The 27731-nt window shown below is 37.4% G+C and overlaps 1 protein-coding gene across 42 annotated transcripts in view; it reads left to right on the top strand.

Annotated features, from left to right (window-relative positions):
- Positions 1 to 27731, top strand: part of SLMAP (sarcolemma associated protein) — an 89877-nt gene that overhangs the window by 46788 nt on the left and 15358 nt on the right. For 7 of the 42 annotated variants that reach the window (XM_074549828.1, XM_026792486.2, XM_026792483.2 and 4 more), the window contains 11 exons: positions 1092 to 1154; positions 6630 to 6686; positions 10070 to 10153; positions 10412 to 10471; positions 15119 to 15241; positions 15830 to 15904; positions 16966 to 17286; positions 18082 to 18199; positions 18481 to 18652; positions 20072 to 20206; positions 24737 to 26673. In XM_074549828.1, the coding sequence (XP_074405929.1) occupies positions 1092 to 1154; positions 6630 to 6686; positions 10070 to 10153; positions 10412 to 10471; positions 15119 to 15241; positions 15830 to 15904; positions 16966 to 17286; positions 18082 to 18199; positions 18481 to 18652; positions 20072 to 20206; positions 24737 to 24826 (1298 nt within the window). In that variant the 3' untranslated portion in view covers positions 24827 to 26673. Of the gene's footprint in view, positions 1 to 1091; positions 1155 to 6629; positions 6687 to 9794; positions 9949 to 10069; positions 10154 to 10411; positions 10472 to 15118; positions 15242 to 15829; positions 15905 to 16965; positions 17287 to 18081; positions 18200 to 18480; positions 18653 to 20071; positions 20207 to 23639; positions 23730 to 24736; positions 26674 to 27731 lie in introns of those variants that run through there. The other 35 variants (XM_026792496.2, XM_026792490.2, XM_026792488.2 and 32 more) reach the window with 12 other exon arrangements.

The following is a 27731-nucleotide window of genomic DNA, read 5'->3' as shown; positions in this document are numbered from 1 at the left end:
TTCAGGGCAGAGGAACTAAGAGCTAGAGGAACTGAAACCTCTCCAGCAGCTTTTAATTAAAAAAGTGTATTAGAGGATGATGTTAGGCATTCATTTTCTCTCACTGGACATGCAGAAAAGAGGAACTTGTTGTTATAGCAAGCCCCTGATAAAAGTTGTGTAGAACTAGATTGTTTCAAAAAGTGGTATTTTTCTCAGTGTGTTGCACCACACCTGGCTTTCATTTTTACATTTTGTGAGCCAAATGTTGTGTAAAGAAGATAAGAGAAATTTGTATACAATCACTTAGAAGACCAGGTTAAAATTAAAAGAAAATAAAAAAAAGGAAGTTTAAATGTGGAAAATAAATTTTATAGCCATGGTGCTGTTTTTTAAAAGCTCTGTCCTTGTGGGTTAAAAAAGTTTATTTTTTAGAGTGACTTTGAGGTACAGTAAAGCGTAGCAGTTGAACTTCTGTTATCAGAGCTAGTGATTGAGCAGATTGGTTAGAATGCAGCACATCCTGCAGGTTTGTACTGGTGCCAGCCTTGTCCCACTGCTGGACTCTTGCTCAAAGGATTTTTGAGGTTTTCAGAAAGGAAGTGTCTGCACCTTGAGGAGATGCAGGATTCTCATGGAGTTGGGGCGGAGCAAGGACCTGGGAACAGAACCCAGTTTTAGGAACTCTGCTGCAGAACTGTCTTTTCAAAGTGAAACTGTTTAAAAAGTATAGACATATATTCAATAACACTTTTAAAATAAAGGATTCTAGATATGAAGAATCAACATGAAGATTAATGAAAAACTTTTAAAATACCCTTTTAAAGCTAATAAAAATACAGAAGAATATAGGTTAAAAACATGTTTCTTTTGAAAATGCAGCTGAAGTACTTCTATCTTCTGACCAGTTTGAAAGAGTAATCTATTTCCTAGTATCCCTCAGACATCATTTCAATTTCATGTCTTGTGTGCTTGCATATTAACTCAGATTTGATTCAAAAGTCCACCGTGAATACACTGACAATTATTGTTAATATGCCTTTCAAATTTTTTGTTGCATCAATTTGAAAATGATAAGAAGATGTAAACTGAAGTGTTTCTTTCTCTACTAGAGCACTTTCTTTCAAAGAGTGGAGGGGACTGCACTTTTATTCATCAGTTCATAGAATGTCAGAGTGAGTACAAGAGTGTTCACATTTGCTTTAAAAACAACAGAAAGCACAGAAAAGGTGGATGAAACCAGAATTTGTCACTACTATTTAATATTTCTGTAGAAGCAGAAATTTTCTAAGCATGGAATTGTGGCACTGTGGTATTGAGCAGGGGTAATAGGATATCTTTGCTCTTGCAAAGTGATGGTCACATTGTCTCTTCTCAGTTCATCCATCATTGTACCCTGACCAACAAAAGGGTGGTGATTTTGCCACATGGAGTTTAAAACTGATGTCATTTTTCTCCTGTTACAAATTAAGTTGAAACCTGTCAGTTTAAGCAAACATCACAGGCAGCAAAGGACAGAGAATGAGGTGCCTTTTCACTTAGCTGTAATTTATCTGATAATTAAAGGCTTTTCCACATTCTCCAGATTAGTTCTAACAAAAGAACAGAAGGGAAAACAAGTCCATAGTTTGTAAGTGGAAGTCTGAGAGACTGTTCTAAGAAAAACAGAAAATTGCATACCAGTCTTTAGAAAGATGTGTTATTCTGGAATGTGAAACATGCTTTTGAAAATGAGTAATGAAACAGCACTGTCTGCACATCTATAATTAAAGAAAAACTGAAGATATTTATACTTTTTGCCTACTGAAAGAAAAATATCATTAGAATGAAGAGAAACAAAGTGGTATTAAACTTCAAAAAAAACCTGGGATTTTTTTACTTTAGAGTTTATAGAAATTATGTACCTAAAATTAAGTAGAGAAGCATTTACAAGCAAAAATAAGACAGGATCATTTTTGACATTATGGCCATTAGACTCTTTGCTCTCAAATTTTCATGAGGAAGGGCAGCAGACTTGTTTGATTTTACTCTTTGTGATCCAGACTGCAGTGCCATAAACCAAATTACATGATACTGCTAATGTTTGTCTAAGAAAATTTAATCTTTATTTGAAAAATGTTTATTTAAAAACATAACCACTGGTAGCTGTCTTCTGTGAGGCTGCAGTTTAAAATCATTCTAAATTTTGCAAAGATCTTGTATGAATCTTATTTTTCAGTACGTAAAAAATGAAGTTAAATGCTTGAGTAAACATTTTTCCTGTCTAGAACATGAAGAGCACACTGTGCAATGTTCAAATACAAATTGGTTACCTGTTTTCATTGTTTGGATGTTAGCTTAACCTATTTTGGCAAAATTAGGTTAGTGCAGACGAAATGTGACCAGTCCTGTCACTGTTGAGAAGGAAAAGTGATCAACAGTATCTAGTAAAATATTCTAAGATGGTAAAGAAGTACTGATAAGGGTAAAATTCAGATCAGTGGATTTATGCTTACCCTTTCTCAAGCTACAGTGAAAGAACTGCCAGGCCTCAACTGCTTCATTTTTAAAGGAATTAATAGAGTTCAAAAGAGCTCAGGATTTTGCATTTTTTATGACAATCTAAGTTTTTACTCTCACATCAAGAAAAATTCCAAATCATTGACTCTTTTATTTCTTCTTGGACTGAAAGTTTACCTTTTCCATATTCAAATATGTTTAGTCTGGCCTCACAATATCATGAGGTTAAAAGCTGCAAACTGTAGCATCTGTTTTTTGCCTTTTGTATGTAAATGTTGCCCTTCAGTTCTAGTCCTGCTCTTAGCTCTGTGCAGCATCAAGAGCTGGGGACTCCTGGGGAGAAAAATCACAGTTCAGAGATTGTCAGGAAATGAAGTTTTAAGGCACACAGCAAAGAGTGTAGAACAATATCATACAGACTGGCAGTACAGAGCAAGAATATGGAGCTCATCATGGGGGTGGTATGCTGGGGTTTTATTACTTAAACAATAATAATAAAAATCCCAGAAACCAGATGGTTTGTAAAATCCAGCTTCTGTAGATTTTTAAAGGTATTATGTAATTATTTTTATTTTCTAAGCACAGTGCTCTCACAACACCATCCAGTAACATGTCCTGACCTCTGACATCTGCGGAGTGTTATGAAATCTGGCTCTGAATGATCTGGGAAGTCTCTTACTTTCTGATCATTACATCCAGTTCACTTGTTGCTCATTCCATAGCTTTTTTTTTTTAGTAACCACTGATCAAAATCAGTGAAGAGCAGAAGTCATGGTGCTTCTTTTTGATCAGTCCATGATGTGCATTATTAGCCAAAATGTGATGATGTATAGACCAAAGTGAGGTTTGTTGCCCTGCTCACTTCCTGGCTTTCACTCCAGTCTAGCTCTTCTTTATTTGTGTCCTTTTTTCCCCCCTTACTTTGTGATTTTTGCATTTGATTTTAAATGCAAGTCAACTTCCTTCTTTTCACCAAGCTGATTTTTGCAGATTTATTAATAGTAGTTTTTGGATGGATTGAATTAATTATTTTTAACTTTTCCTTTGACCTGCAGGTGTCTAAATTAAAACTGTTTAGTATGACTTTTTTCAGATGGTTGGAAATTTGTGCATCAAGGGACAGGTTTTTTATTGGTTTTCAAACCTGGCCTACTTCAAAGACTACTTTGATGGCAAAATATAAATGTAGAGGGGCCATGTTAGTTAAGGGATAATTGTAATGTTAACAGATCTTAGTTATTATATTGCACGTAACGATAGGCAACCTAAATCTAAAATTGAGTTCTTAAATTGAAAATACAGGAAATGCATAAAAACCTAAAGGAAATCTGGCTTTAAGCTGCAGAAGAAAATATGAATTATCTTAAGGACTAACTGAGAACTTAACTTCACAGCAGATTGTGTCAGTAACAAGATTAGTTTTTGTACCTCTCTGCTTTCTGCTAAGTAGGAACTGGATAGTAGGAAAGCTAAAGTTCTTTTGTGCCAGAAATTCAAGCTAAGATTCCTACCCTAGTTTATCTTTTGGTAGCCAAGATTGAATGTCTTGATTCAGGGACAACACTAAGTGATTTAAAAACAAATAAAGTTTATGAAGTTTTGAAATAGTAAAATTTAAAAATGCAGAGATTTGAAAGAGCTGTTTCAAAGAAGATGTCTGTCTTTTTTCCCCTCATTGTTGTCTAGATTCTGCCATTTTTAGTGACTGGGGTGGTAACAGTGAAAAATAAGATTCTGTGGAGTTCAGCAATACCACTGTTGCATCTAAAATACCATATCTGTAGTATCTAAATACCAGCATGCTGAATTAATCTATTTTTTGTTAGCTTATGCCATGTATTAATGGTAGCATTCTTGAAACACAGAGAATGTTGACTTGTTCTGGAAGTGAGGAGAGGTGTCAGTCCAAGTGCAAAACCCTGGCTGTGCCAGCCTTGGGGCAGAGCCCCGTGTGCTGCTGCTCCAGGTCCTGGCTGCAGGAACAGTGCCAAGGATGTACCTTTTGGACAAAATGGTCCAATCAGTAGTGGACTCTAGAAAACCATAAGCCACCATGGAAATGGAAAAAAAAAAAGGCAAAAAAACCCCCATGCCTGCAGTTTCTTTTAGTCATGGAACCAGAGTGTAAAGAACTGATGCAGAAGTTTCAGTCTGGAAAACATCTGTGTCAAGAAGGGTAGTTTGTTTTTTATTTTCAGGGTTTAACAGTTACTGTATTGAGAAAGCTAGAAGATGCATCAATCCATAATGCTAAATTTTCCTCTGTAAGCTGATTACAGAAGCCTATTTTAAGCTAGCAGTCCAGCATGGTTGAGCTGTTACCCCTTCAGCTCAGTTGAAAGCTGCTTGTTTTTGCATTCAGCTGTTTTATTCAGATCTACAGGGAGAATTCCCCAGCTTTTTTCTTGCTGCCTTCCCTTCCACCCCTCTTCCAGCCACAGCTCAGTACTGGAGTAATCATATATGAAGACTTTTGTTTAGATTTATTTTATTTTAAAATGGAAGAAGAGTCATGGTATCACTTGAACTCCTGACTTTTGTGGCTGCCAGTAACTTGATTCCCTCCACAGTGCTGTCCTCTGTCTAGGCAGTCATTCTCACCAGCTCTGAGGAACTTGAGGCTGTTCTGAACTTAGATGATGAGTGATCTCCTACAGTTGCTTGAGACCTAAAGCCAGTCCTGAAATCCAATGTGCTGTTCCATGTGTTTCTGAAGCAGTGTTAGTAAAATGTTACATTAATGCAGAATAATATTTGTAGATAAAAGTAGGTGAAGGGAACATCTCTTTTCCACTGGCTTATCTGTCTGTGTGGGAGAGGGCAGAGTACAGGACAACCTTTTGGCCATGAAAACCCTTCTTCAGACTTGAGGGCTTTTTGTCTGAAAGTTTGTCTACCATCTAGGTTTGTAAAAGATCTCTCCTCCCAGATCTTGTCCTGCATCTGTCCTTAGGTTGTCATAGTTACAGCAACATGCCAACAGAGGAATAGAGGGACAAGTTAATCTTCAGAGATACTTGAAGCTGAAAAAGCTTAAAGTCAAGTTTTTTTGAAGAGGACTTACTGTCATCCAGCTTCTTTAGTCTGAGCTCTCCTGTTTGTGCTGTTCATTCAGCCTTCTCTGTGTCTCTTTGCTGTTGACAGCACATGGAGTATCCAGCAAACGGCATTGCCTGCCTGGTTATCAGGGCTCTGACAGGGACACCATGGAGGGGAGGCAGAGGCAGCTTCTCAAAGCCTGATATTTCAGGGACTAACAGCTTTCAACATGGACTAGACTGTAAAATCTGCTGCACAGAGATTGAGGACGTGATCTGTCAGATGGGATCCTCGATACTTCTGTGTTGGCATTGCTTCTTAAGGAATTAGAAATAATGAAATCTCATCTGCAAAAAGAAATGAATTATTCAGTAGTTTTTTTAGTGTCCTTCATTAATCCAGTCCTATTCTTCCCTTGGTGTTCTTGTTTATCTTCATAGCCTAGCAGGAGTTAGGATGAAGTTAGCAATCTAGTCTCAAATTCCACTTCTAAGATTTTGGTGCACCTCACATACATGTGTAGACTTCCCTGAAGCAGACTTTGGATAAGAACTGCATTTTCATGAATCTGAATGTAATGCATTCCTAGTTTTTGGAGTTTTGTGCAGCTCTCTTAAAAGGTTTAAACAAAGAAAGGCTGTTTCTGTGTGCATTTCACAGGCACTGTTAAAAGCAGTGGTGATGTTGAGGGGACTTCTCTATTGCTGTTTTACTGTGGTGCATTTTTAGGTTTCTGCTGTGTTGGGTGGATGTCTCTTTCATGCAGCCAGCTCTTCAAATTCCTTTTTTGATAACTAAACTTGAGAAACGTGTTAATTATTTGTTACTTCTGATTTTTTTTAATAAAGTACATAAAATTATTTTTTCTAAATTCTCATTAGTGAAGTGCAGCATTATGTAAGTTAATAAGGAGAAATAATTATGCACTGTATCACAAAGTTCTGGTAGGCTTGTGTGCTCTGTTTCATTATTCTTTGCCAGAATAAAGTTTTTGTTCAAGGCTGAGTAGGAAGTAATATTATCAGCTTTTAATTTGGTCATGGAATGTACTCTACGTAGATGCGTGCAGGGAAAATTTGAGCTTGGAAAGTAACACTTATTTTGTTTGGCAGACAAGATCATAGATGAAGGACATCTAACCAAAGTGGAAGAAACAAAGCTTTTGAAAGGTTAGACTTCTGGATTATTTAACTGTTTTTGAAGCATGCTTTTTCTGTCACTCAGTGCATGTTCTGTGTTAAGCCAGCAGTTTGAGTTTTATTGAATACGCATTTGAAGGGAAATTCAATAAAGGGGAGGGAAATTGTTTGCTGAACTCTACTCCAAATACTCTTGTAGGCTAAAAAGATTTAATGGAAACCATTTCTGAAGATTGAGTGCATGAAATGCTAGTCTCAATGTTGACTGAGTTCTTACTTGGATATGCATTTTAAAAAAAAGTAGGTTTTGTAAATTCATTTCAAGCTTTAGTGCCTGCATGAATTCCAAATGGGATTTTGGTTTTATTGTTGGGTTACATAGAAATAATGTTTGGTGTGATTTAAGTTTTAAATAAAAGTGTATTTTAATTTGTTTATTTTCTATCTTATCTCATAACTTTAAGTATTAACCTCCTAAATGTGTCTTTTACAAGTAAAATATATCTGTGACTCTCCAGCTCTTTTCTCTAATGTATAAAGCCAGTTAAATTAAAGGAGCTAATTAGAAAAGACTTTTCAAGGAACAGTCACCCTTACCTTACAATGCCAAGGTCAGGACTGGTGACAAGTGTGCAGGTCAATGTTTCTCAAGTGTCTAATAATGTAAGATTGTTTGGACTTGCAGGCTCACTCCTCTCCTGCAGCTTTTTATTGATGTCTGGACAGACTGCCTCAGTTCTTTACCCTCTGAGCTTCTGCCAAGTGTTGTTGTGTTGAATAAATGTTTGTTTGCTAAAAGGTCCAGTGTTATAGAGATATTTTAATTTGTCTTCTCTTCCTTTAGTGCATGGAATGGCCCCTTTAACTCCTTTCTGTAGTGAGGAAGCTATAGTCCAGGTGCCATATTTGGCAAAAGAATGCATACAATAACTGTAACGTAACACTTGCATGCCCCTTCCATTGCAAAGCTCTGAGCTATTTTTAGTGTTTGGTAATATATTCTAACTCATCAAGTATGATGTCAACACATTTTAATATACTTTATCACTTTGGCTATATTTATTCAGTTCAGTTTTATTATGGGAAATAGGAACAACTGCTGTGATATAATATAGTACAGAAAAGAGTTTTGTGCTTACGACTCTGGTTCCAGAATAGGAAGCAAGTTTCTAATAATTTATCTTCTGCTGTTTCACATGTAGAACTGGTGCATCTTTCCTCTGGTGCCTCATCTTTTGTGCTTTGTTTCAGAGAGGGAAAGAAGCTGGTGGACCAAGGGTGGGTGGGAGGGAAGTATATAAGGGGGTGCTGTGGCAGAGAGAATTAATCCAGTGGCTGGAACTGCACTGTTCCTCCCATTTTGCACAGAGCAGGGAAGCTGTATTTCCATGGATGCCCAGATATGGTAAAGTTAGTTGCATGTGGATCTTGCTCAGCTTAGTGCTTCTGGATCGGCCACTCAATGAAGTGACATGGGTGAGGCTTTTAGGTTATACTTTTTTAAAATAATTATTTAATAATTATTTTTTATTAAGAAATTAATGTGTTGGTTTAGTAATTTTTACAGTTTTAGTGACAATCCTGTGAGCTTGTTTCTGTACGATAATGTACAATGTTTTGATTTGAAACACCTTTAGATATTAGTTAAAAATAAGATCCCTTTTTGTTTTAGCAAAGAACCGCCTACCCCCAGAGATTAGGTTCTTAACTGCAAGCAATCATTATGAATTTTGAAGTTTGCTAAAATGGGAATTGTGTTTGTAATACCTGCTGGGTCTGAACCTCTGGTGTGCTTTAACTGTACAGGTGCTTTTCCCCTTCCTCTTCTCCGGTGGTTTCAGTTGCGTTAGGGTGGGAAGAGTCTCCCTCTTCACCAGCTGCTTTGTTTCTACTTGCTGCCTTCTGTTTCATGGATAAGTGGATGTTAATCTGGCACAGAGTTATAGAAAACTTTTCATCTTAGATTGAGAAAACTTTGTGGGTTTTTTCGTTTTTTTTTTTCTCTCCGTGTTCTGTCATGTTGATTTCCTCATGCAGCCGCACAGATTGTCTCCAGTTTCCGCTTCTTTTGTTCTGGGGGAAGTTAGTTCTGTGTATTCTCTTGTTATTTGAAAAGATGTCTTATTATTCCCTTGGTTTTTACTTATTTTCATATACTAACCCTGGTGTGTAACTCGATTTATTTACTGATGTGCTCCTTTCGTCCTATGTCCTGGTACTTCATTGTTGCATGCCTGTTATCTGTATGTGGTGAAATTATTTGTGTTCCCTGTGCTTTTCTCCATGGATGGGAGATGTCTGTGCACTGGGAATTCTGTACTGACCCCTTTTCATATAATGACTCTCCTGGAATTTGAGACTCAGAGGAAACCTCTGGTAACCTGCAGGTGGGCGGCAGAGCTGTCAAAGCAAGGTCTGAATAGGCAGCCAAGAAAGATTTCATTTTGTATAACCTCACCTGTATGTTGGCGACAGTTCCTTGCTGACAGACCTGCTGGGTTAGCCCACACCAGAAATGATCTGCTCTTTCCAATGGACCTATCAGAACTAAACAGTAATTGTTATTTAAGAAAAATTTTTTAAAATTTATGTCCGTCGTGTGTAATATTTAGACTTTGAGTCAGCAGTGATTCTGTGTGGGACAGAGATGCACTGGTGTAATAAAATGTCTTTGATTTTGAAAATATGTCGTCTGAAAGTCTAGAGCTGGGGAAAAAAAACCCAAAACCAAAAAATCCAACCAAAAACAAAACCAAAACCAAAAAAGCCCATCAAAACCAACTGTGTGCCCTCACTGAGCTGCTGTAATAAAAGTGCTGAATTATATAGGAACAGATATTTCACAAGGGTAATTTTTTTGTGGGAACAACATAACACTTATAAGACTTTCTCTTAATACAATTTAAACTGAAAGTTCTTTCTAGAAATGAATGTATTAATTTATATTGCTGTGGTTCTTTAATGGTTCGCACCATGCTTCTTTTGAACAGTACGGTATGTGCAAGTCTTGTTATTATGTAATTTGTTCAAAATATTGAAACACAATTTTATTCTTTACAGCAGTTTCTTTGACTTGCTACAGTCTCTGCATTGTTCTAGTTCTCTTTTCTTATTTGTTTGCTGATTGAATCAGCTTTTGCACAGTTCCAGCTGGCAAGAGCACAGCATTAACCCAGGCTCAAGCTGTGCACGAGGCGATTGCATCCCTTATTAGAGGCTAGGCTGGGTTAATGATTCCAGAGATGCGGAATCCATTTTAGCCCAGGCTTGCAAAGAAATAAGCACCCAGCAGGTTTTTAACTGTTTCTTGAACCGAGTTGTTTTCTCTGGACATTTAGCAGTAGTTTGGTGTACAGGAGAAATGATGAACAAAGCATTTATTGATTGTAGTTGCTTTTCCTTGTCTCTTGCAGAAAACCAAGCACGAGTCAAAGAATCGAACGATTTGTCTGACACCCTTAGCCCGAGCAAGGAAAAAAGCAGCGACGACACTACAGGTAAGAGTGTACTACTGAGATTTGTCTAACCTCTAATTGGTTTAAATTAAATCTAGGTAATTAGGAGCATTTTCTTAAAATCATGCAGTATATTATACATAGAGACAAGCTTAGAGCAGTGTGGTCTATTTTGTGGCTTCATAATTTGACTCCTGTAAAGTGAGAAGGACATAAAATCTTCTGTCCATGTAAAGAATGTGTATATGAGAACTGTCTGCAGTCTGCCTGCTCTCTGAAAGGTGTGGGGTTTCTTTTTAGATGCTCAAATGGATGACCAAGATCTAAATGAACCTATTGTCAAAGTAGCTCTTCTAAAAGGTAAACAAATTTACTTTTTCAATTTCAGATGCATAATCTGTATATGTAATCTTTTTATCTACCTGGTTTTTATTAAATAATAAAAAATAGTTAAAATAGAATTCTGGAATTCAAAGATGTTAATCATGTAGTAGGGAAGAGTTAAATTTAAATGTTAGTAATGACTCCTTTGAGTGATATAAAAACACACTCGTGAGTGTTGCTATAGAAATCATCTGTGTATAAATGTAATCTCTGTACTCACCAACGCTGTTCTAGGAATTTACATGTTACAACTTGGACTTGAGAATTAGTCAGTACACCTTTCAGATTATAGCTGGGGAGAGGAGGGATTGTTCCACCACTGACATTTTTCAAGCATTTTACTTGCATAGTTTCCATCACTGTCAGAAATGCTTCTGTTAGTTTGCAGTGATGGGTTAATCAAAACAAGATTTTAGATTTTCTTTTTTAACACAGTCAAGATTGGAAGTTTGTATTGTAACTGTATTTGGAATGATGGCTGGGGCTTAGCTTTGAGCTTCGTTTCTATAAATGTAAAATTTTTATTGGTTTTTATGCATTGAAGGCATGTACTTAATTAGCAAGCTGATATTTACATATTCATTACTGAAGATTTCTGTGGCATAATAATTAGTTATTACATTTAGCCTATTGAAAATCATTTTATGCTTCTTTAACAATGAGACACTTGATAAGATCTGTAAAATTATGCTCCTATTGAGATCACAGGTAAAAGAATGTCACAGTTCTTTGTGACTGAGGAAAAAAGGAAACCATAACGGAACGTAGGAGACCTGTAAAAGAGCTTTCTCTGCAATTGTTTACACTCCCTAATTTTACGACAGAAAGGCTTCCAAAAATTGCACAGATTACTTTTGCTGTTTGGCAATGTGTATAAAATGGAGTTTGATGTTTCCCAGTGGACATCAGTTCAGCAAAGCAGTTTAGAAAGAAGGGTTTGAGATACCGGGCATGTTCCAGTTGGGGTTTGCTGTAATATCTGCAACTAATAACAAGTATGTTCAGTGACTTTCTATGCTAAAAGGTAGACTTTGATAATATTGTTTGTAGTGATTATAATAGTCTTATTTTTGGTTATAAAACTGAGGTTGGCAGCAACTTTTCTCTTCCTCTTGAGGCTATTTATGGGCCTTCCTATTTTGCTCTCATGAAACCATTAAAAAATATCTGTGCAATGAATCATTTGCCCTTTTAATTTTTATGAAGGGCCTATAAACCCACAGTTTTGTTTGAGTTTTTTTTCAGAGACCGACTTCATGTGCCTGACTTTGTCCTAAAAAGGATCTGATTGGTCTCAGAAAGGGTTTCAAGTGGACTTGTTATGCAGCCATACAATTAAGGAAGAGTGAGAACATTTTTGATCTGGCGGCTGTTTGGAATGCAGAAATGGCTGCTGGAAAAGGCAGAGGTTTTGTTCAAATTTACAAAAGAAATTAATGGAACAGGAAAATTATGAGACTTCTGGTTGCTGTAGATTCCTCCAAGCAATTTTCCATCAAAATTTTTGAGTGCATTCAGGATTTGATTTAAGTTTCTACAAATCAGAATCTGGCAAGGAGGGGAAGGGGGGAAGCTGTGACAGATGAGTTGGTTTTGTTTTTTCCCCCACAAGGTGAATGACTTCATTAACCATTCATAACAGTTCCCTGGACACTTCTGTTTAAACAGGCTGTTTGTGACTACTTATTGCCAAGTTTAGGGCAGGTAAATGTTGAACAGATGGAAAGGAGCAGTAAATGTCATTGGAGGACTGGTAATCTTGTTCTTACCAATGTCCTTGTGTTTTCATAGTAATTCCAAGCGTGATCCATGGAATCTTAGCAGGAAGTGTTTCAGCTGAGGATTTGCTGAATAGTGGTAATTTACATAAGAAATTTTGAAAATCAGCAGTGGTCTGTCAGCTCAGAAAGTTTGGGAACCATTGTTTTATGTCAGAATAACCAGATACTTTATTTTAAACATATGGAGCAGTTTCCTTCATGTGGATCTTATGAAGCTAAAAAAAAACCTCAGGGTTGAAATTGTTGTGTCTGACTTCACCTGAGTACCCTGAAAATTGTCTTCTAAATAACCTGAGAAATCCTGCAAAATTCTGAAGGTGAACTTCTAGAAATACCAGCCTGCTCATAAAATTACTTCCGCAGGCCAGGCACATACAGATAAAGGATCAGTTAAGACCACAGCCTGGGTGGGCTTCTGTATTATCTCTGTTATAAAAAAAAATTAAATTAAAATGGTTATAAAAAAGTCTTTTAAACAATTTTAAAATTACCATTAGAGTCAACATTAAGGGAAGCCTCACTGTATTTGTGTGGAAGACAAAGTGGTGTTAATTGAGAACATTTCTTAAAATGTGGCAAACTGATCACGGATTAAAATTGTCCACGAGGTAAAAAAATGAATGAGGAAGAAAAAATGCTGTACTTGACCTTTTCTTTTTTATTTAATTCTTTCTGGCACCTTTTAGTAATTCATGGTAACTCCTTATTCTGCTTTGGGGACAGTTAGCCATGATGTGAATTTGCTTCTAAAGGGAACTCATTCTAAGCATCATGATATGTAGTAGTTTTATTGTTTGTCAATAGGGCAGTCCTACTTAGTGAAGAAGTACTTTTCAAAACTAGAATTAGCACCAAATTTATATTTGCTTTGAACTACAAGACACCTAATTTTCAGATTGGGTAAGACTAAGAAGCAAATATTTTCTTGTACTTATATTTCTTGGCTTTTGATTTGGAAGCATGTCAGGCACATGGAAATTCCCCTTTTGTGTTGATGTAGAAAAGAGTTTTCCTCTCATCTCTTTTGAAGCAGTACTGTCTTTTATGATGTGTGCTTTCATTGACTAGAAAATGCCACCACCATAAAAGTGCATTTAGGGTGTCTGTTGTTGGATTTGGGACACTGCCTCTTTATCAGGCATGGTTTGAGCATAATTTGTCGACTTCCTCATCCATTTCTTCTGAAAAGTCTCATTAAAGAGGGTTGGAAGTCTAATTGCTCTAAATCTTTATCCATGAGAAGCTAAGAACAAAACATATTCAGTAAAGAGAAACTTGGATTTAGAGCTAATAAACCATAAAACAAAGTATTTGGATGAAATATGTAGTCCTCTGTGTTCTTTCTGCTCTCATAATTTTGTTCTGAAAAAGTCTAAAAGCACATGTGTGTTCTCAGCTCTGCTCAAACCCACCAGTTCATTATTGTGAGAGCAGGAAAAACAGCCCCTTGGAGAGATGCAGTATGAAGACTTTAGCATCATTTGCTAAACTATTTTCTTAATTAAGAGAGCAAGGAAAAAAATCTATAATTGTTTTATTGATAACATATACAGCTGAATGTGAATGTCAAAAGTATAATGATGAGTTAAATTATAGTTTTGGGGTTTTTTTCCTTATTAATGCAAAGTCCAGACAAACCAAAATAATATTTTTCTAAGCCTTTATCTTAAATCCATGTGCTCTATAGTTGCAGACATTTATTGACCAGGTAACTGTGTAGGCTTTTTTTTCCACCCCCTCTCATGATACACAGCTGGAATTCTTTCACCAGTTTTCTTCCTTTACCTTTCTCACCAAACAAGCTGTATATCAAGTTTCAGCCCTCTACCCATAGAGTTTATTAGTGCTGTTTGTCCCTACTGAAAGATCACTTTGTGCACAGATACTGCTTAAGGAAAATCTAGTAAATGAGAGTTTGCTGGATGCTGTTGCTGATTTGCAGATGCCTGCAGGCTGGAGTGTTCCTGCATCTCATTTCTAGATGTGGGCCCATTGGAGGACACTGCTCTTAGTAACAAATACTGTTTTCCTCTCTTAAATTCCTCCAAAACTTCAGCTGTAAAAGTATTTTATTTTCTGTGACTGCAAGTCTTCTCTTACAAGCCTAAGAGGCATTTGATATGTGTTTTAGCTAATGCAAAACTTATGGGGAAGAGCAAATGTTTTTATTTAGAGTTTAAATCATGTGCATAGATTTATGATCATATTAAAGACATACTTAGTAGTTTAAGATGCAGTTTTAAAAAAAATCAAGTGCAATATTGATCTTACTATTCATAAGGCCACTAAATGAAATAAGGAGGTTGGAATTTTCTTCTTTTTCTTAATTTTATTTTAGGAAATTTCCCTAAATTTTTCCTTTCCTTGTTGGTCCCCAGAGGGAGAGGCTGAGCCTGGCAATGTGGTGGGTGGGTGGCAGCAGTGAATCATGGAATAGCAGCTCTGCCTGAGCCTGTGCACTGAGACAGGCTCAGGGCAGCTTCCTTTACAAAGAGACAAGTTGTAAACACAGCCAAGGATTGTCTTAAGCTTTTGTTGTTCCATGTTTTTGTCAAAACAGAAGTCCTTGCCAATTTATGCAGTTTTTTTAAACTCTCTAATTCTTCCTTGTTAATTTTTGTTTTACATTGCATGTCATGTGTAATGAATGCTTTAAGGTTTGCATATGTTTTACTGCTTTTAAAAGTATATTAATATTTTTGCTAATATTTGCTTTATCTAATTTTGAGTTTACTTTAACTAACTTTTGAAGATTTGAGTAAAAAGTTGCCAGTCAGCACGTGGCAGTGCAAATGAAGCTGTTGTACAAACTTATGATTCAAAGAAAATGTTCTTTTGTCAGATGAATTGCAGGGTGCACAATCAGAAACTGAGGCTAAGCAAGAAATTCAGCAACTGCACAAGGAGCTGATTGAAGCCCAAGAGCTAGCTAGGACAAGTAAACAAAAATGCTTTGAACTTCAAGGTGAGACCCAGATCAACGTGGTTCTGTAGGGTATTCATGAAAATTGTATATATTACAATTTTCAAGTAGTTCAAGACAAACCAACATGTTTACATAGTATTGAGTACATCCTTGAACTCAGATTTCATCCTTATTTCAGTTAGATAATGGATGTAATTGAATGTCTTCAGTGGTAGCTCTTTGTTAGATCATCCTGTCAGCTATGTAGCTCTGTTGTTTTTAAGAGGAAATAGTGTAGTTCAGTTTAATTGCATATTGTTCAGTGTGCATTAGAAGTTATATTTACAATCTTTTTTTTTTCCTTCCTCTCACACCAGTTTGCATTTAGCACACATGGAGTTTTCAGATCAGGCAACAGATTGTATAAATTTCAAATTAATTGTAATACTACCACAATAATGCAATGATGTCTTAGTATTAACTTTTATTAAACTACTTACACAGTTTTACTACCTTTGATAACTTTCTGAAGTAATATGTTTGCTTAATCTTTTCACTGAAGGAGAGATTGTGACTAAAATTAATTACACAGGTGAAATTCATGTTACTAACAAAAATTCTTGGGAACATTTTCACTTTTATTTGTAGCTCTCTTGGAAGAAGAGAGAAAAGCATATCGAGTGCAAGTTGAAGAATCCAACAAGCAAATAAATGCTCTGCAAGGTAGGAAATTTTTTTCCCCACTCTTTAGGGAAGCTATATAGTTTTGACTGTTTCTGTGGCATCATAGTCACTAAAAGGAAAATGTTTAGTTGAGTGTATGTTTTAAATCTGATTTCTTTCACCATATCTTTGAATGTTGTTGTGGAATGTTTCCTTTAAATTCCTATGGTTGTAATAGTAACTTAAAAATGCAAAAGGTGTAATCTGTAATAGGTACCTCTTCTTCATCTCCTTTTAGTCTTTCCCAGTCCTAGATGATCCAGGGATTCTTACTGTGGCTGCCTGCAGAGCACTCAGAAGCTTTCTAGGTGTTTTGTGCTAGTCAGTCTCTCCACTTCATTCTAGGATCCTTTTAAAGGAATTTTTCATCCAGATCCACATCCAGCATCAGAGCATGCAGTAAAGTTGCTGCAACAGAGGCCCTGTCCACACCTTTTTGAAAATTGATATCATCAATTGTGCTCATTTCAGCCCAGAATGGATACAGCAGGATGTAACCCATGATTTACACAAGTTCTCAGTCAGGTGTTCTGTATCACATTAGCTTCTCATCCATGCATGTGAGTGAGCTCGTTGGGAAGAGTCCATCAGTCTGTCCAGCCTTAGGGTCACAAAGGCTGTGTTATGTTGTCACTTCCTTAGAGCAAGTGTTAGTTTGTAAAGCTACTCGGGCACTCAGGGTTAGGGTTACCCTAGGGCTAGGGTTTGAAAACCACAAAGCCCAGGGATCCAGGCACACTGCAGCTGAAAAAGGCATCCCCAGGGGAACACAAAACTGCCCCAACATGGCTTCCTCCACTGCTCTTTCCTTGCAAAAGGCCTTAGTCCTAGTCTGCATTTTCTGCCGAGGTTTAGGGTTTTTCTTTCTTTTGACTCTGTGTATTACATGGCCCACATACTTGCCTCTTTAAGGTACAGCATTTGACAGGATATTTTTTTTCAATTGCATTAGGCTTCTTTAGCCCTGTTAAATATCAATGTGTTGAGAGAGGGAGGTAAGGTTTTTAAGTTTATTATAAATGCATTTGAAAAAAATACTGACACGAACGTGTGCTTTCCAGCTCAGTTGCGAAGGTTACAAGAAGAAATTGAGAATCTTCGCAAGGAGAAGGAGAATGAAATCTCAGCCACTCGAAATGAACTAGTCAGTGCTCAAAATGAGATTCTGTCACTTCAAAAAGTAGCAGAAAAAGCAGCCTCAGAACGAGACACAGATATTTCTGCCTTGCAAGCTGAGCTGCAGACGGTGCGAGCGGAGCTTGACCGCTGGAGGAACGATGCCTCGGACTATGAGAAAGAAATTGTCAGTCTGCAATCCCGATTCCAGCTCAAGTGCCAGCAGTGTGAGGAGCAGCAGAGGGAGGAGGCCTCTCGCCTGAAAGGTGCTTGCTTGAAAGGATGTCCCAGAGCATCCTGCTGCTCACTGTGGTGGATGCCAGTTACTCACATCTCTGTTTCTCTGTCCCTCTGTAGTCACTCACTCTGTGTGCACACACACCTGTATGTATGTATCTGTGTGCACCAAGGCTTGTGGGGCACACAGAAAAAGACATTTTGCATGCTTCATTAAAGAGTTATTATCAATTATGCCTAAACTAACTTATGCCTAAATTACTGTTTGACATCAGTAGACCGAGTGTAATTCCACTTTTACAATTTGAGGGATTCATACTGCCAGAAAATCTCCAAGAGGACTTGTGTAACTTCTCTATAGCTTAAGAGTGTTAAGGGGGAGCTCCTGACTTTTTAATTCTACCAAAGTGTCACTAAAGCTTATTGCTTTAAACATTCTATTCCTTGAAACAGAGGCATGGTATTAGTGATTCTCTTGCTATTTTGAAGCCTTGGAAATTTTCTTCAAATATACTTTTCTACCACTATTTCTAAAATATTAGAGTTGACCCATTAAAAGACTGTTTTCTACTTCTTTATGCTTAGAAAAAGCTTTAATGAAAAAAGTAACTTGTCAGGCACTGGGTCATAAACCTTATAACAGTAGAAGATAATGTAATGTTTTACAGGTGCTCATAAGAGAATTCATGTGACATGATTACAAACAAATATATTTGAGATTTATGGCTGATACCAGCTTTTCCTCCATTTATTAGGTCCTTTATTAGTTCCTTGAAGTAGTCATGAAATAATTTTACTTAATTGAATTAACTTATTCATTGCAGATGAACTTGACAATTTGAAGGCAGAGTGGATTGCTCTGGAAGCTGAATGTGTTAAACTGAGGAAGGAAAATAGTTCACTTACATCTGAACTTCAGCGACAAGAGAAGGAGCTTTCTAGGTAAGGGCACAAGGTTTGTCTGGGGGGTTCCACAGCAGCTGAAGAGTTTTGCTGATGGTGATTTTTCCTCCCAAAAGTTCATTATACACAGCAAGCTGTGGACATATATTTAAAAGCAAGACCATGGCCAGCCTTTTGTGTCAGCACTCTGCTAGGGAGGCAGTAATGGTCTGTATTGGTATTTACACATCAAAACCAATGTGGTAAACTTTCAAGGGTGAAAAGTGCCAGTTTATGTAAATTTAAAATGCATAAGGAATCAATTGGGTTTTGTTTTTCAGCTCTCAGAAACAGAGTTTAGCACTAACCAGCGATATAAGTGTTCTTGAAATGTCTCGGAAGGAACTTGAAAATCAGATGGGATCATTGAGAGAAAAACATCAACGGGATGCAGCCAGTCTGAAAACTCAACTCAGTGAAGCTGAAAGTCAAGCAAAAGATTTTCAGAAAGAGGTAACATGAAATATTTCCATTTTGCAAGAATGTAATGCTCAATGACTGACCTGTTTAAGCTAAAAGAAAAGAGGCTTTTAATTCTTTACTTTTTCTAGTAAATAAATTTTTTCAAATGTTTATTGCAAGCAGTTTAAATAGTAGCTATGAAAATATAAACTGGGAGTCAAATCTAAAAGGGAAGACTTCAGGGAAATACACATTTACCTGAAGTTTAGGAAGTTCTTTGAGAACTTCTTAAAGTTTACTTACATGCATTACTGTGGTGAATTTACTTTTAAGATGTTCAGACAGGTAAATCATTATTCAGAGTCTTCATGAACATTATAGTCCAGAGTTTCTTTGGCTGTTACGAGTCAAAGTTAATTTTCACAGTGTAATCTTCCCAGTTAGATTTGAACTCTTCTGTTTGGCAATGGGACTACATATTCTTTACAAAGATCTTTCATCTTAATGGATTTGTAAGTGCATAAGGAAGAGTCAGCATTCTGAGCATGTATTTAATCTGCCTGGCCTCTAAAGATTGTCTGGACAAGGCCATAGTCTCCAGCACTTAAATTACTTCCTCTTATGAACATTTTGAATGTTTCCCCAGTCACTGCTCTTTGTTTCTTTTGCAGTCCTTTTGTTTACTCCATGATTAATTCATTCATGTCACATTCTTTACAATTCTCAGAATCTGAAAATCCCAGTTGTCTTAATCTCTGTTTTGTAATCAGATCAGTATTTGTAAAGATGCCTCATCTTCTAAATTTGTGGTGAATGCCAGTACAGAAGGTCATTGGTTCTGTCCTTACTAAGCAGAGTCAGGAGGACTGCTAGAATAGGAAAAATGGAATGTGGGTTTGAAAAAGGAAAAGTTACCCATTCTGTAGGAACATGTCCCATTCACCCAGTACTGTTTGTACTTGACCCACACTGAGGATTGTGGCATAATGTTTTTTTAATCCCTGCCTTGCTCTTATGTTTGAATTTGCTTTGTGGAAGAGAATTTGATTTACTTCATACAGAGTGGTGAATTTTGCACCTATTAGAGGGGTGTAACCTGCAGCCTAGATGTAAGACCACTATTCAAATGTGAAGTACTCCTTGTTCCCCCATTTCTTGTTTCATCTTTGTAGTTTTTACAGTCCTTTCCAATATGATAATGAATAACTGGTATGAGAGATTAATTAAAGCTTTGCATTTACTTTGTATTTCCTTGGGTCTGGTAGTCCTAGCCCTGCCAAGCTGGGCAAAAAAAATTTAATTTCGAAAAAAAGGAAATGTAAATTCTACCCTGCTTTTATGAAAAGAGAGTGCAGTGATGCAAGGCGAGTTAGTCTGGGCAGATGACAGCGAAGGGAGCTGTGTGCTAAGCAGATGTCAGCATGTGCTGGGTGTCCAGGGGTCCACACATTGTTCTCTCCTTGTCTTTAGTATGAAAGAACACAGACTGTGCTCTCAGAGCTGAAGGCCAAGTATGAGGTGGCTGAACAACAAAACCAGTCACTCACGGAGGAGCTCAAACAATGTAAAGAAAACCTGAAGCTGCTACAAGAAAAAGGAAACAATGTAAGTCTGTACCAAATATGTGGGGAAGTCAGGTTATGACACTGGCAATTCTGTTGACTGAAGGAATATGGAAGAGTCATATAGAAAAGGATGGACTTTTAGAGAAAAAAATGGGTACCATATTATGCAGAATTCCCTTTTAGTCCTACCTGTGCAGATTTGCAGATCATTACACTGTTACAATTACACATGAAAGTTAAATTTACAGTTGCTTGACAGTTTAAAGTATGTCCTTAGATACCTGCTCTCTTGAAAATATGTGGCTTAAGTACTAGTGAACCAGAACTAAGTAAAATTTTCTGATTTGAGAGAATGATACAGGGGCAATAGCTGACAAACCTGTATGCAAATGAATTGAGTAAACCTTTTCAAGCTGCTCTCATTTTATTGGTATTGATTACAATGGATGTTCCCACCTTACTCTTGCTTATGCTTCTTAACCATGGTTATTTCTGGTGGGCTCATGCTTTAGGCAGTACAGCTGAACTGTCCTTTCTATTCACTAATGAAAACCGTGCTTTCTGGTTTTCAATTAATTGAAAGCTTGTATCATTAGAACTGAGTTGCCAACTAGAGACAACTTTTTATTTTACTGAGATTCTGAAATCTTCCAAACGTTAAGGGTGTGGCAGACACATTATAAGGTGGTCATAGCTTTATTTTAGGTCCCTTACAACCCTGGGGGGGCTGGTTTTGTCTTCCTGTACTGCCCCTGTGGCCAGTGCAGGGTGAACAGCTCTAAGGCACAGTACAAAACAGGAGGATATTAGCAAACCGTTTGGAGGAATTTAGCAAACCGTTTCTCTGACTACCAGCAAAGTTTTACAGGTCCTGTCCTCTAAATCAGCTGGATGCCTAAAGTTTGTATGAATATTTGCCATAATTAATTCTTGAATATAAACCTTGAACATCATGGAGCTGTCAAAGATGTAAAGAATGCAAAGCCTTTCTCACTTTTTTCAGACATATTTTCAGGAATATGATTTCAGCATTCTTTTGGAACCTGATTCTTGCTTAGGATTTTTCTGCAGTGCTCAGAGTTACTTGACTTACTTAAAGCAGAAGTCAAAAACAACCACACTAAAACCCCACCCCATTTTAATAGAAGAGATCGCACTGAGTAAATAATTCTGAATGTGAGATTTTCTGCCCTGTTAAAAAGATTAATCTCAGAATCAAAATGATCAGTGGAAAAGGGAAAAAAGTAAAGGGTTGAAATACTGTGAAGGAAATTGGAGCACCTGATGAAAGTGGAAAAACTGAAAGGAGATTTTAGGGAGAATTAGAGGTGAGTATTTAAGTGAAAGCAGAAACCACAGCAGTTGCCAAAAGCTGCTTGCAGAAGAGGAGTTAATTGTGACAGCTGAAACCTGGAGGTCAGGGTGTGATGAAGAGCATCCTCCATATAAGGGCAAACTCACTGCTCACCAAACATTACTCACAGTCAGTAATGTAAAACATATCCATCTTGGGGATTGTTTCAAACATCATGGATACTGGGCTGAGTTCCAAGGTCAAATTTTTCAAGTACCATTGCCCCTTTATGCTGGAATCATTATCTGCTACTTCATTTCTGAGGACAGAAAGTGACTTCCCACTGTGGGATTTGTTCCTTTTTGCAGCCCATCTGTGTCTGAGTTTGCATATCTTCATATTCTAAAAAAAGATGCACAATTATATTGAAACATGCCGTTAAATGCTCCTTGACAACAGGGAGATTTGTTATGTATTGATAAGCTTGTGAGGGGAAAATCTAATAATGTGGAGGTGCTCTCATTGAATGTGATGGTATTTATCATTGGTTTCATTTGCCAAGAATGTGTGTAACTTACAAAAAGATATCTACAAAGTTGTTTGGTGAATCATCAAATGTTACAAAAGACAAGGCTTCTGTACTCCATTTGGGATATCATTTAAATATTAAGTTTTAATTTTGAAGTTTTACTTTTTTATGGCAGTGTTGTGTTTTTGAAATGCTTAGCGGTGTGGTGCACACTTGTGTCTGCATGCTTGTAGCCACTGGTTACCTCCTGATGCGCTTTACACAACAGATTTAATGATCTCAGTGGTTTGAGAACATCAGCTGCTCTGGTTGATTTAAACCTCTGGCACTTTTTGAACACTGCTGTGATTATTTCTGCCAACAGGCTTTCTGTGGGAAGGTGGCACTGTGATTCGTGGCACCTGTGACACAAAAATAATCTTGCATGAAAAAGTCTTCAACAGTTACACATAATTTTTCTGTTAAGTATTTGCCTTGATTGAAAAAAAAATTGAACAAGATTAGAATACCTTCTGATATTCCTGTATTTTGAACCATATTGGAGGTTCTATAAATTAGTGATTCCTACAAATTCAAAACAGGATGAGATTTTACTTACTAATCACCATGTTTTAGAAAAGTTAAGCATGAATTTATCATTTATTTATTTGACTGAACAAAATCAAGGTAGCTTCAGCACAAACAGTTTTAAAAATATTCGGCATGGTTTGACCTTAACCTCTGTGTGTCTTTGTGTGTGCACAAATATATAGAGTAGGATACAGAGAAAGCAGATGTCTTCCAAGGACAGATTAAAAGCATTTAGGTCCATTTTTACTTTTAACTTTTCGTATCACAGATAGAGGCTGTTCCATCCAGAATGTGCAGTAGTTTCCATGAGTAGAACACAGCTGAGAAGAAGTGTGGCTGGTTCTGAGGAGCCATAAGCTGGATGAACCCTGCAGTCTGGCCAGCTGCTGGTTTGGCCCAGCTGCAGCATTTGATCAGTTTTCAGAATTGCATTTGGTCACAAGGCTGCTGACCTGGCAGAGATGCTGAGCTTTGTGGTATCTCTGATAGAAATGTGCTTCTCTGCTTTGTAGTAACTGGATGTGGATTGTACAGTCACGTTACAATCCCACGGAAATGTCCGAACTACTGGGTTTGCCTGTGGACATAGCTGTAACTGATTCACTAGTGGAGGAAAAAAAATGTTTTTTTCCAGAGGCTGGTGATGGAAAATGGAAAAGGCTAACTAGCACGGAATGAAAAAATAGCTGAAAAATCCAATATTTGGTGTGAGTCCATCTCTCAAGAAATCCAAATAGGATTTCCTTTTACTTAGAAAAACTAAAACCAACTATAAATAAGATACAGGCAAATCAGTTTAACATTCATATTGTTTTCAAGTGCTAAATTCTAAGTTGTGACAAGAGGTTTCTTGGAACATTTTCTGCTTACTTCCCTTTATTTTTAAACATCCTTGTTAATTTGAGTAGAATGGTGTACTAACTTTGTATACCAGATTAGACAATGCTGTAATGTGTTAGATGTCTTTAATACATTTCACTTAAAACAAAACTTACTGACTTATTTTCCCCTCTCTAAATCATCTTTACCTGATTTGATTTATAGCACAAAGTGATTTTTAATATCCCTTCCCTTCTTTAGCCTTCCATATTACAACCCGTCCCAGCCGTATTCATCGGCCTAATCCTGGCTTTCCTGTATTGGTGTTACGGCCCATTGTGGTAGCGAAAGGTACAAGCACTACTGTTCAGTCAATGTATGTTTGTCCCTCACCTGTTTGTGCCATTTCTGTATCAAATAGTGCATGGTGAAATGCTCACAGGTGTTTCTCTACCTGAAGCAAACCCTTCATTTAATATGCCATTCTGTTGACACTGACGAGCTGAGCAATCCACTAATCATTTAACATCTCTGTGATTTCCTGAATTCTAACAATGAATTTTGTTCTAACTGGTGCTTGAATGTGCCTCTTCTAACTCGGTCTCAGTTTGTCTTTTGCAAATGGGCTGCCTTTTGCACAATGCTGCAATGCTAGGGCTTGTCAGAAAACTTAATTGCCTAATTAACTATGAAAAATGAAGAGTTTGCCTCTAATAATAAAATTCAACAAGCTTTGGTTCCTATCTATGGACTAAGAAATTCCTCTCTGACTCTAAACACTTTAATTTTTCTCACTATTGCTGATGGAAAGTTGGGAAAAAAAGACAAGAAATAGGTGGTTGGTTTGTATTCTGAACTCTCAGCTTGCATTTTCTCTTGTCTCTCAGTGTGTCCTCCTCTTAAAATGCCATTGTTGTCATGCAATGTTGTGACAGTCTGTTAAAAATGGTGTTGTTAGGATCTGCTACAAACTAAGTCACAGATCTGGATTTAAACAGTCAAAAGTTAAAGATGTGCATAAACCTCTGTGTAGCCTTGAGCCATGCTTTAAACATCTGAAGCCTTGGCACGTTCAGTGGCAGATTTCTCTGAGGTGTGTGCAGTACCAAAGCTGGAACACGGAGCTGCCAAGAGTCCTCCAGCCCATCCTCAGTCCCCAAGAGCTGAGGAGTTGCTGTGCTGGAGGAACGTGGTTTGCTGTGGTGCTCCAGGTCAGGACTAGCCTGCAGCAGGGCTCCTGGGTGACACTGTGGTGATGCCTGCCACCAGGTACTCAGGACTTGCAGGAACCACCAGGTAAACTGATTAGTATGAATTAGAACAAATATGATATTGATTTCTTTTTTCTCTCCACACAGAGACAATGGCCTTGGATGCCTGTGATGGCAGCTTTGGTTGCTGTAACAGCCGTGGTGCTGTACCCAGGCCTAACCAGAGCTTCTCCATGAGAACTGTTGTTGAATCCATACACCGTCCTCCCTTTAGAAGCTGGCAACATTCATATACTGAGGGAAAACAGATTAATTCTCTTCCTTTTTACCTCTTAATACAGCACAGCTCTGCGTGAGAACAGCAGTAGGGTCATTTGCTTTAAACTGTATAAAATGTATCTGTCTATAAAGAGGGAATAAAATTGTGATTCATCATTCTGTGAGCAATATTTTTGCTTACAACTTCATGCAAGTTTTAAATTAGTATGTTGGGATTCTGAGTACTATAATGGTGGCCTAAAGCAGGCTTCTTGGTACCAAATTATTTATAATGGCTAGGGTTGTGGACACTGACTTTAGAATCCGATTGCTAGACTTAAAAGGAAAATACTGATTTGGTCATCCAAGCCAAGTAACCTTGCAGATACTTGGGAAACAGATGCAGTATGCTCAGTGCCTTTCAGTATGATCTATTTTTTTTTAAACTAGTGTATCATTTTACTTGCTGTTAGTCACTGAGCTGTTGGGAACAAGACATAAGAAAACTTCTCTTACTACGCCTTTCGAAGGAAGCATATTTTTCTTTCATAAGGATTGCTTTATTAATGGGTTTTGGGAATAAACACAATTCATGTCCAGCCTTAAAGAGATAGAGATGCAGATGGTGAAGACCAGCCTCAAGTATTTAGTGTGCGCGTGTGCGAGTGTAAGCATGTGTGTGTTCTTGAGTGGACTGAGGTGTTTCTGGGAGCAAGTACTTGGTCATTTGATGGACATAGTGCATTGATTCAACTTATGTTAACTTTAGTTTGAATGTAATTTATTAAATTTCATATATTTAAAGAGATACGTTCTTTAAAAGTATGAATACCTTCTCACATATCACATGTATCAGTTTATTTTTTCAGTCATTTGATACCTTCTGACTTGAGCTGGAGAAGCTCTTTAGAATAAGCTTTTGTGGACGTAACTTTTATTAAGAGAACTGCTACAGTACGTCTGTGATAGCTGAGAAAATCTAGATACAGAAAATACTACAAAATTGGAATCATACCTGATGAAGCATTGTCAGGTGATGATTTTAATTTGGTAGTAAAATTTTGTGGCTCCTTATCACATGGCTGTAAGTATGATGCAGTGGTCCCCATTACAAAGTTTATTTTCCTTATCTAAGTACTATAACTATTGCTATTTGCTGACTTTTGGTGGGAATCACTGTAGTTAGTGCTGAATTAAATGTAGACAGTAGTTGTCTTGTTCAGCTCAACAGTTCTGTCAAAAAAGTTTATTAAAGACTTAAATAAGATGTTAAAGAATGGTAAAGTGATATGGCTCTGCTAAAAGAAACTTCAAAATAGGGAAGTAATCTCAGCAATTCAATTGGCTTTAAAGGATGTTATGGCAATCGACAGATAGTTTAAATATTTAAATAGAAATTTAGTATATAATTTACTTTGTGAGGTTTTAAGGGTCATTGTCCTATAATTAAAGGTTCTATCTTAAGTTACGTGGGATTTGCTAATGGGAGGATTATTAGTTGGAGAAAATAGTCCACAAGTGACTTGTAGAAAATAACTATTGTCATTTAGTTCATTCATTTCATCTTTTTCATCCTTTTCAGTTGCAGGAAGCCACCCAACCACAGAACACTCGTATGCCAGTGGTACTTAGTACCTCTTGTATATAGGTTATTGCAAATATTGTTCTGAAATGCTTAACTTCAGAATTACATTTTTTTAAGTAATTAATTGTTTTAAATCTATTTTGTAAAGATATAAAAATACAATAGAATTTCTGGAGTACAGATTAAACTATTTGCACTAACACACGTGATGTGCATGATTTAATAAAATAACTTTACTCTCCCTATGCATGTTTGAGTTGAATGTCATTTGAAAACAAGAGATTCATGCTAAGTTTCTTTTGCACTAGATATTGCCACAGTTACTAGGCACAATGTCTGCAGCATGTCCAGTAAGAGTAAAAGACTTTTTTTTTTTTTTTTTTTTTACCTTTTATTTCACATTTGTGCTGGTTTAAGTTTTGGTCTAGCTGATCCCTCTGTCTGTGATTTTCAGAAGGAAGTGGAGTAGGAGAGAGTCCTGGAAGGCTTGGGAGCATATTGCCATGGAAACAGAGGAGGAGGTGTTGGAGCTGCAGGGTGGATGTGCCGTGGCAGGGTGGTGAGCTGGGAGGAGCAGTGCCTGCAGGGCCATAGAGGAAAGCCCTGAGGGGGAAGGGGCCTGATGCTGCCTCCCCACCTCTTCAGCATCTCAACCTCCCCGTTTGTCCCCGTTTCAGCCACTGTTTCCTTTGCTGGCAGCCTGAGGAGGTGGAGCCTGGCAGGGCTGGGGGTCCCTCCCCGATGGCAGCAGAGAAGGTGCCAGGTTCCCTGGGGGCAGCTGGGGGCCCTGCAGCACAGCAGGTCTGCTGGGGCTTAAGTTGGCCTTGTATTAAAGACAAAGGTTGTGTTTTCCAAAGTCTTTAGCACGTCAGAGAGCTGCAGTTTGAGGCTGAACATGGTTGTATTAAAGGAGGAATATTTCTAATTTCCTTACATGCATGTATGCATATTTATATTCTATACACAGGTGCATAGTACACATTGCATGGGGGCTTGTGCTTACAAGTATACCTGTGGTTCCCTAATACAGTGCCTTTTCCAGGAGTTCTTGGCATTTGCATGTTCATAATGATGAGGAATGAGCTCAAATGCACAGTTCACTCCTCTGTTGTGAGAATCCCTGGAGAAGGGTTGGGTAACTGGGAAGGTGCTGTTCTTCAGTGCTTTGATACTAAAACACCAAGTGGAGTTATTTTGCAAGGACTCCTTGCACAAACCTTTCTGGGTTTTTATTGCTTTTTTTAATGGTAAATGTGTGTGCTCTTTTACATTCATATTTAGGTTCTTTCTTTTGTTAGG

This window comes from Zonotrichia albicollis, chromosome 12 (assembly GCF_047830755.1).
Source record: "Zonotrichia albicollis isolate bZonAlb1 chromosome 12, bZonAlb1.hap1, whole genome shotgun sequence".
In the NCBI taxonomy this organism is placed as follows: Eukaryota; Metazoa; Chordata; class Aves; order Passeriformes; family Passerellidae; genus Zonotrichia; species Zonotrichia albicollis.
This window is presented reverse-complemented; position numbering and strand designations above follow the sequence as displayed.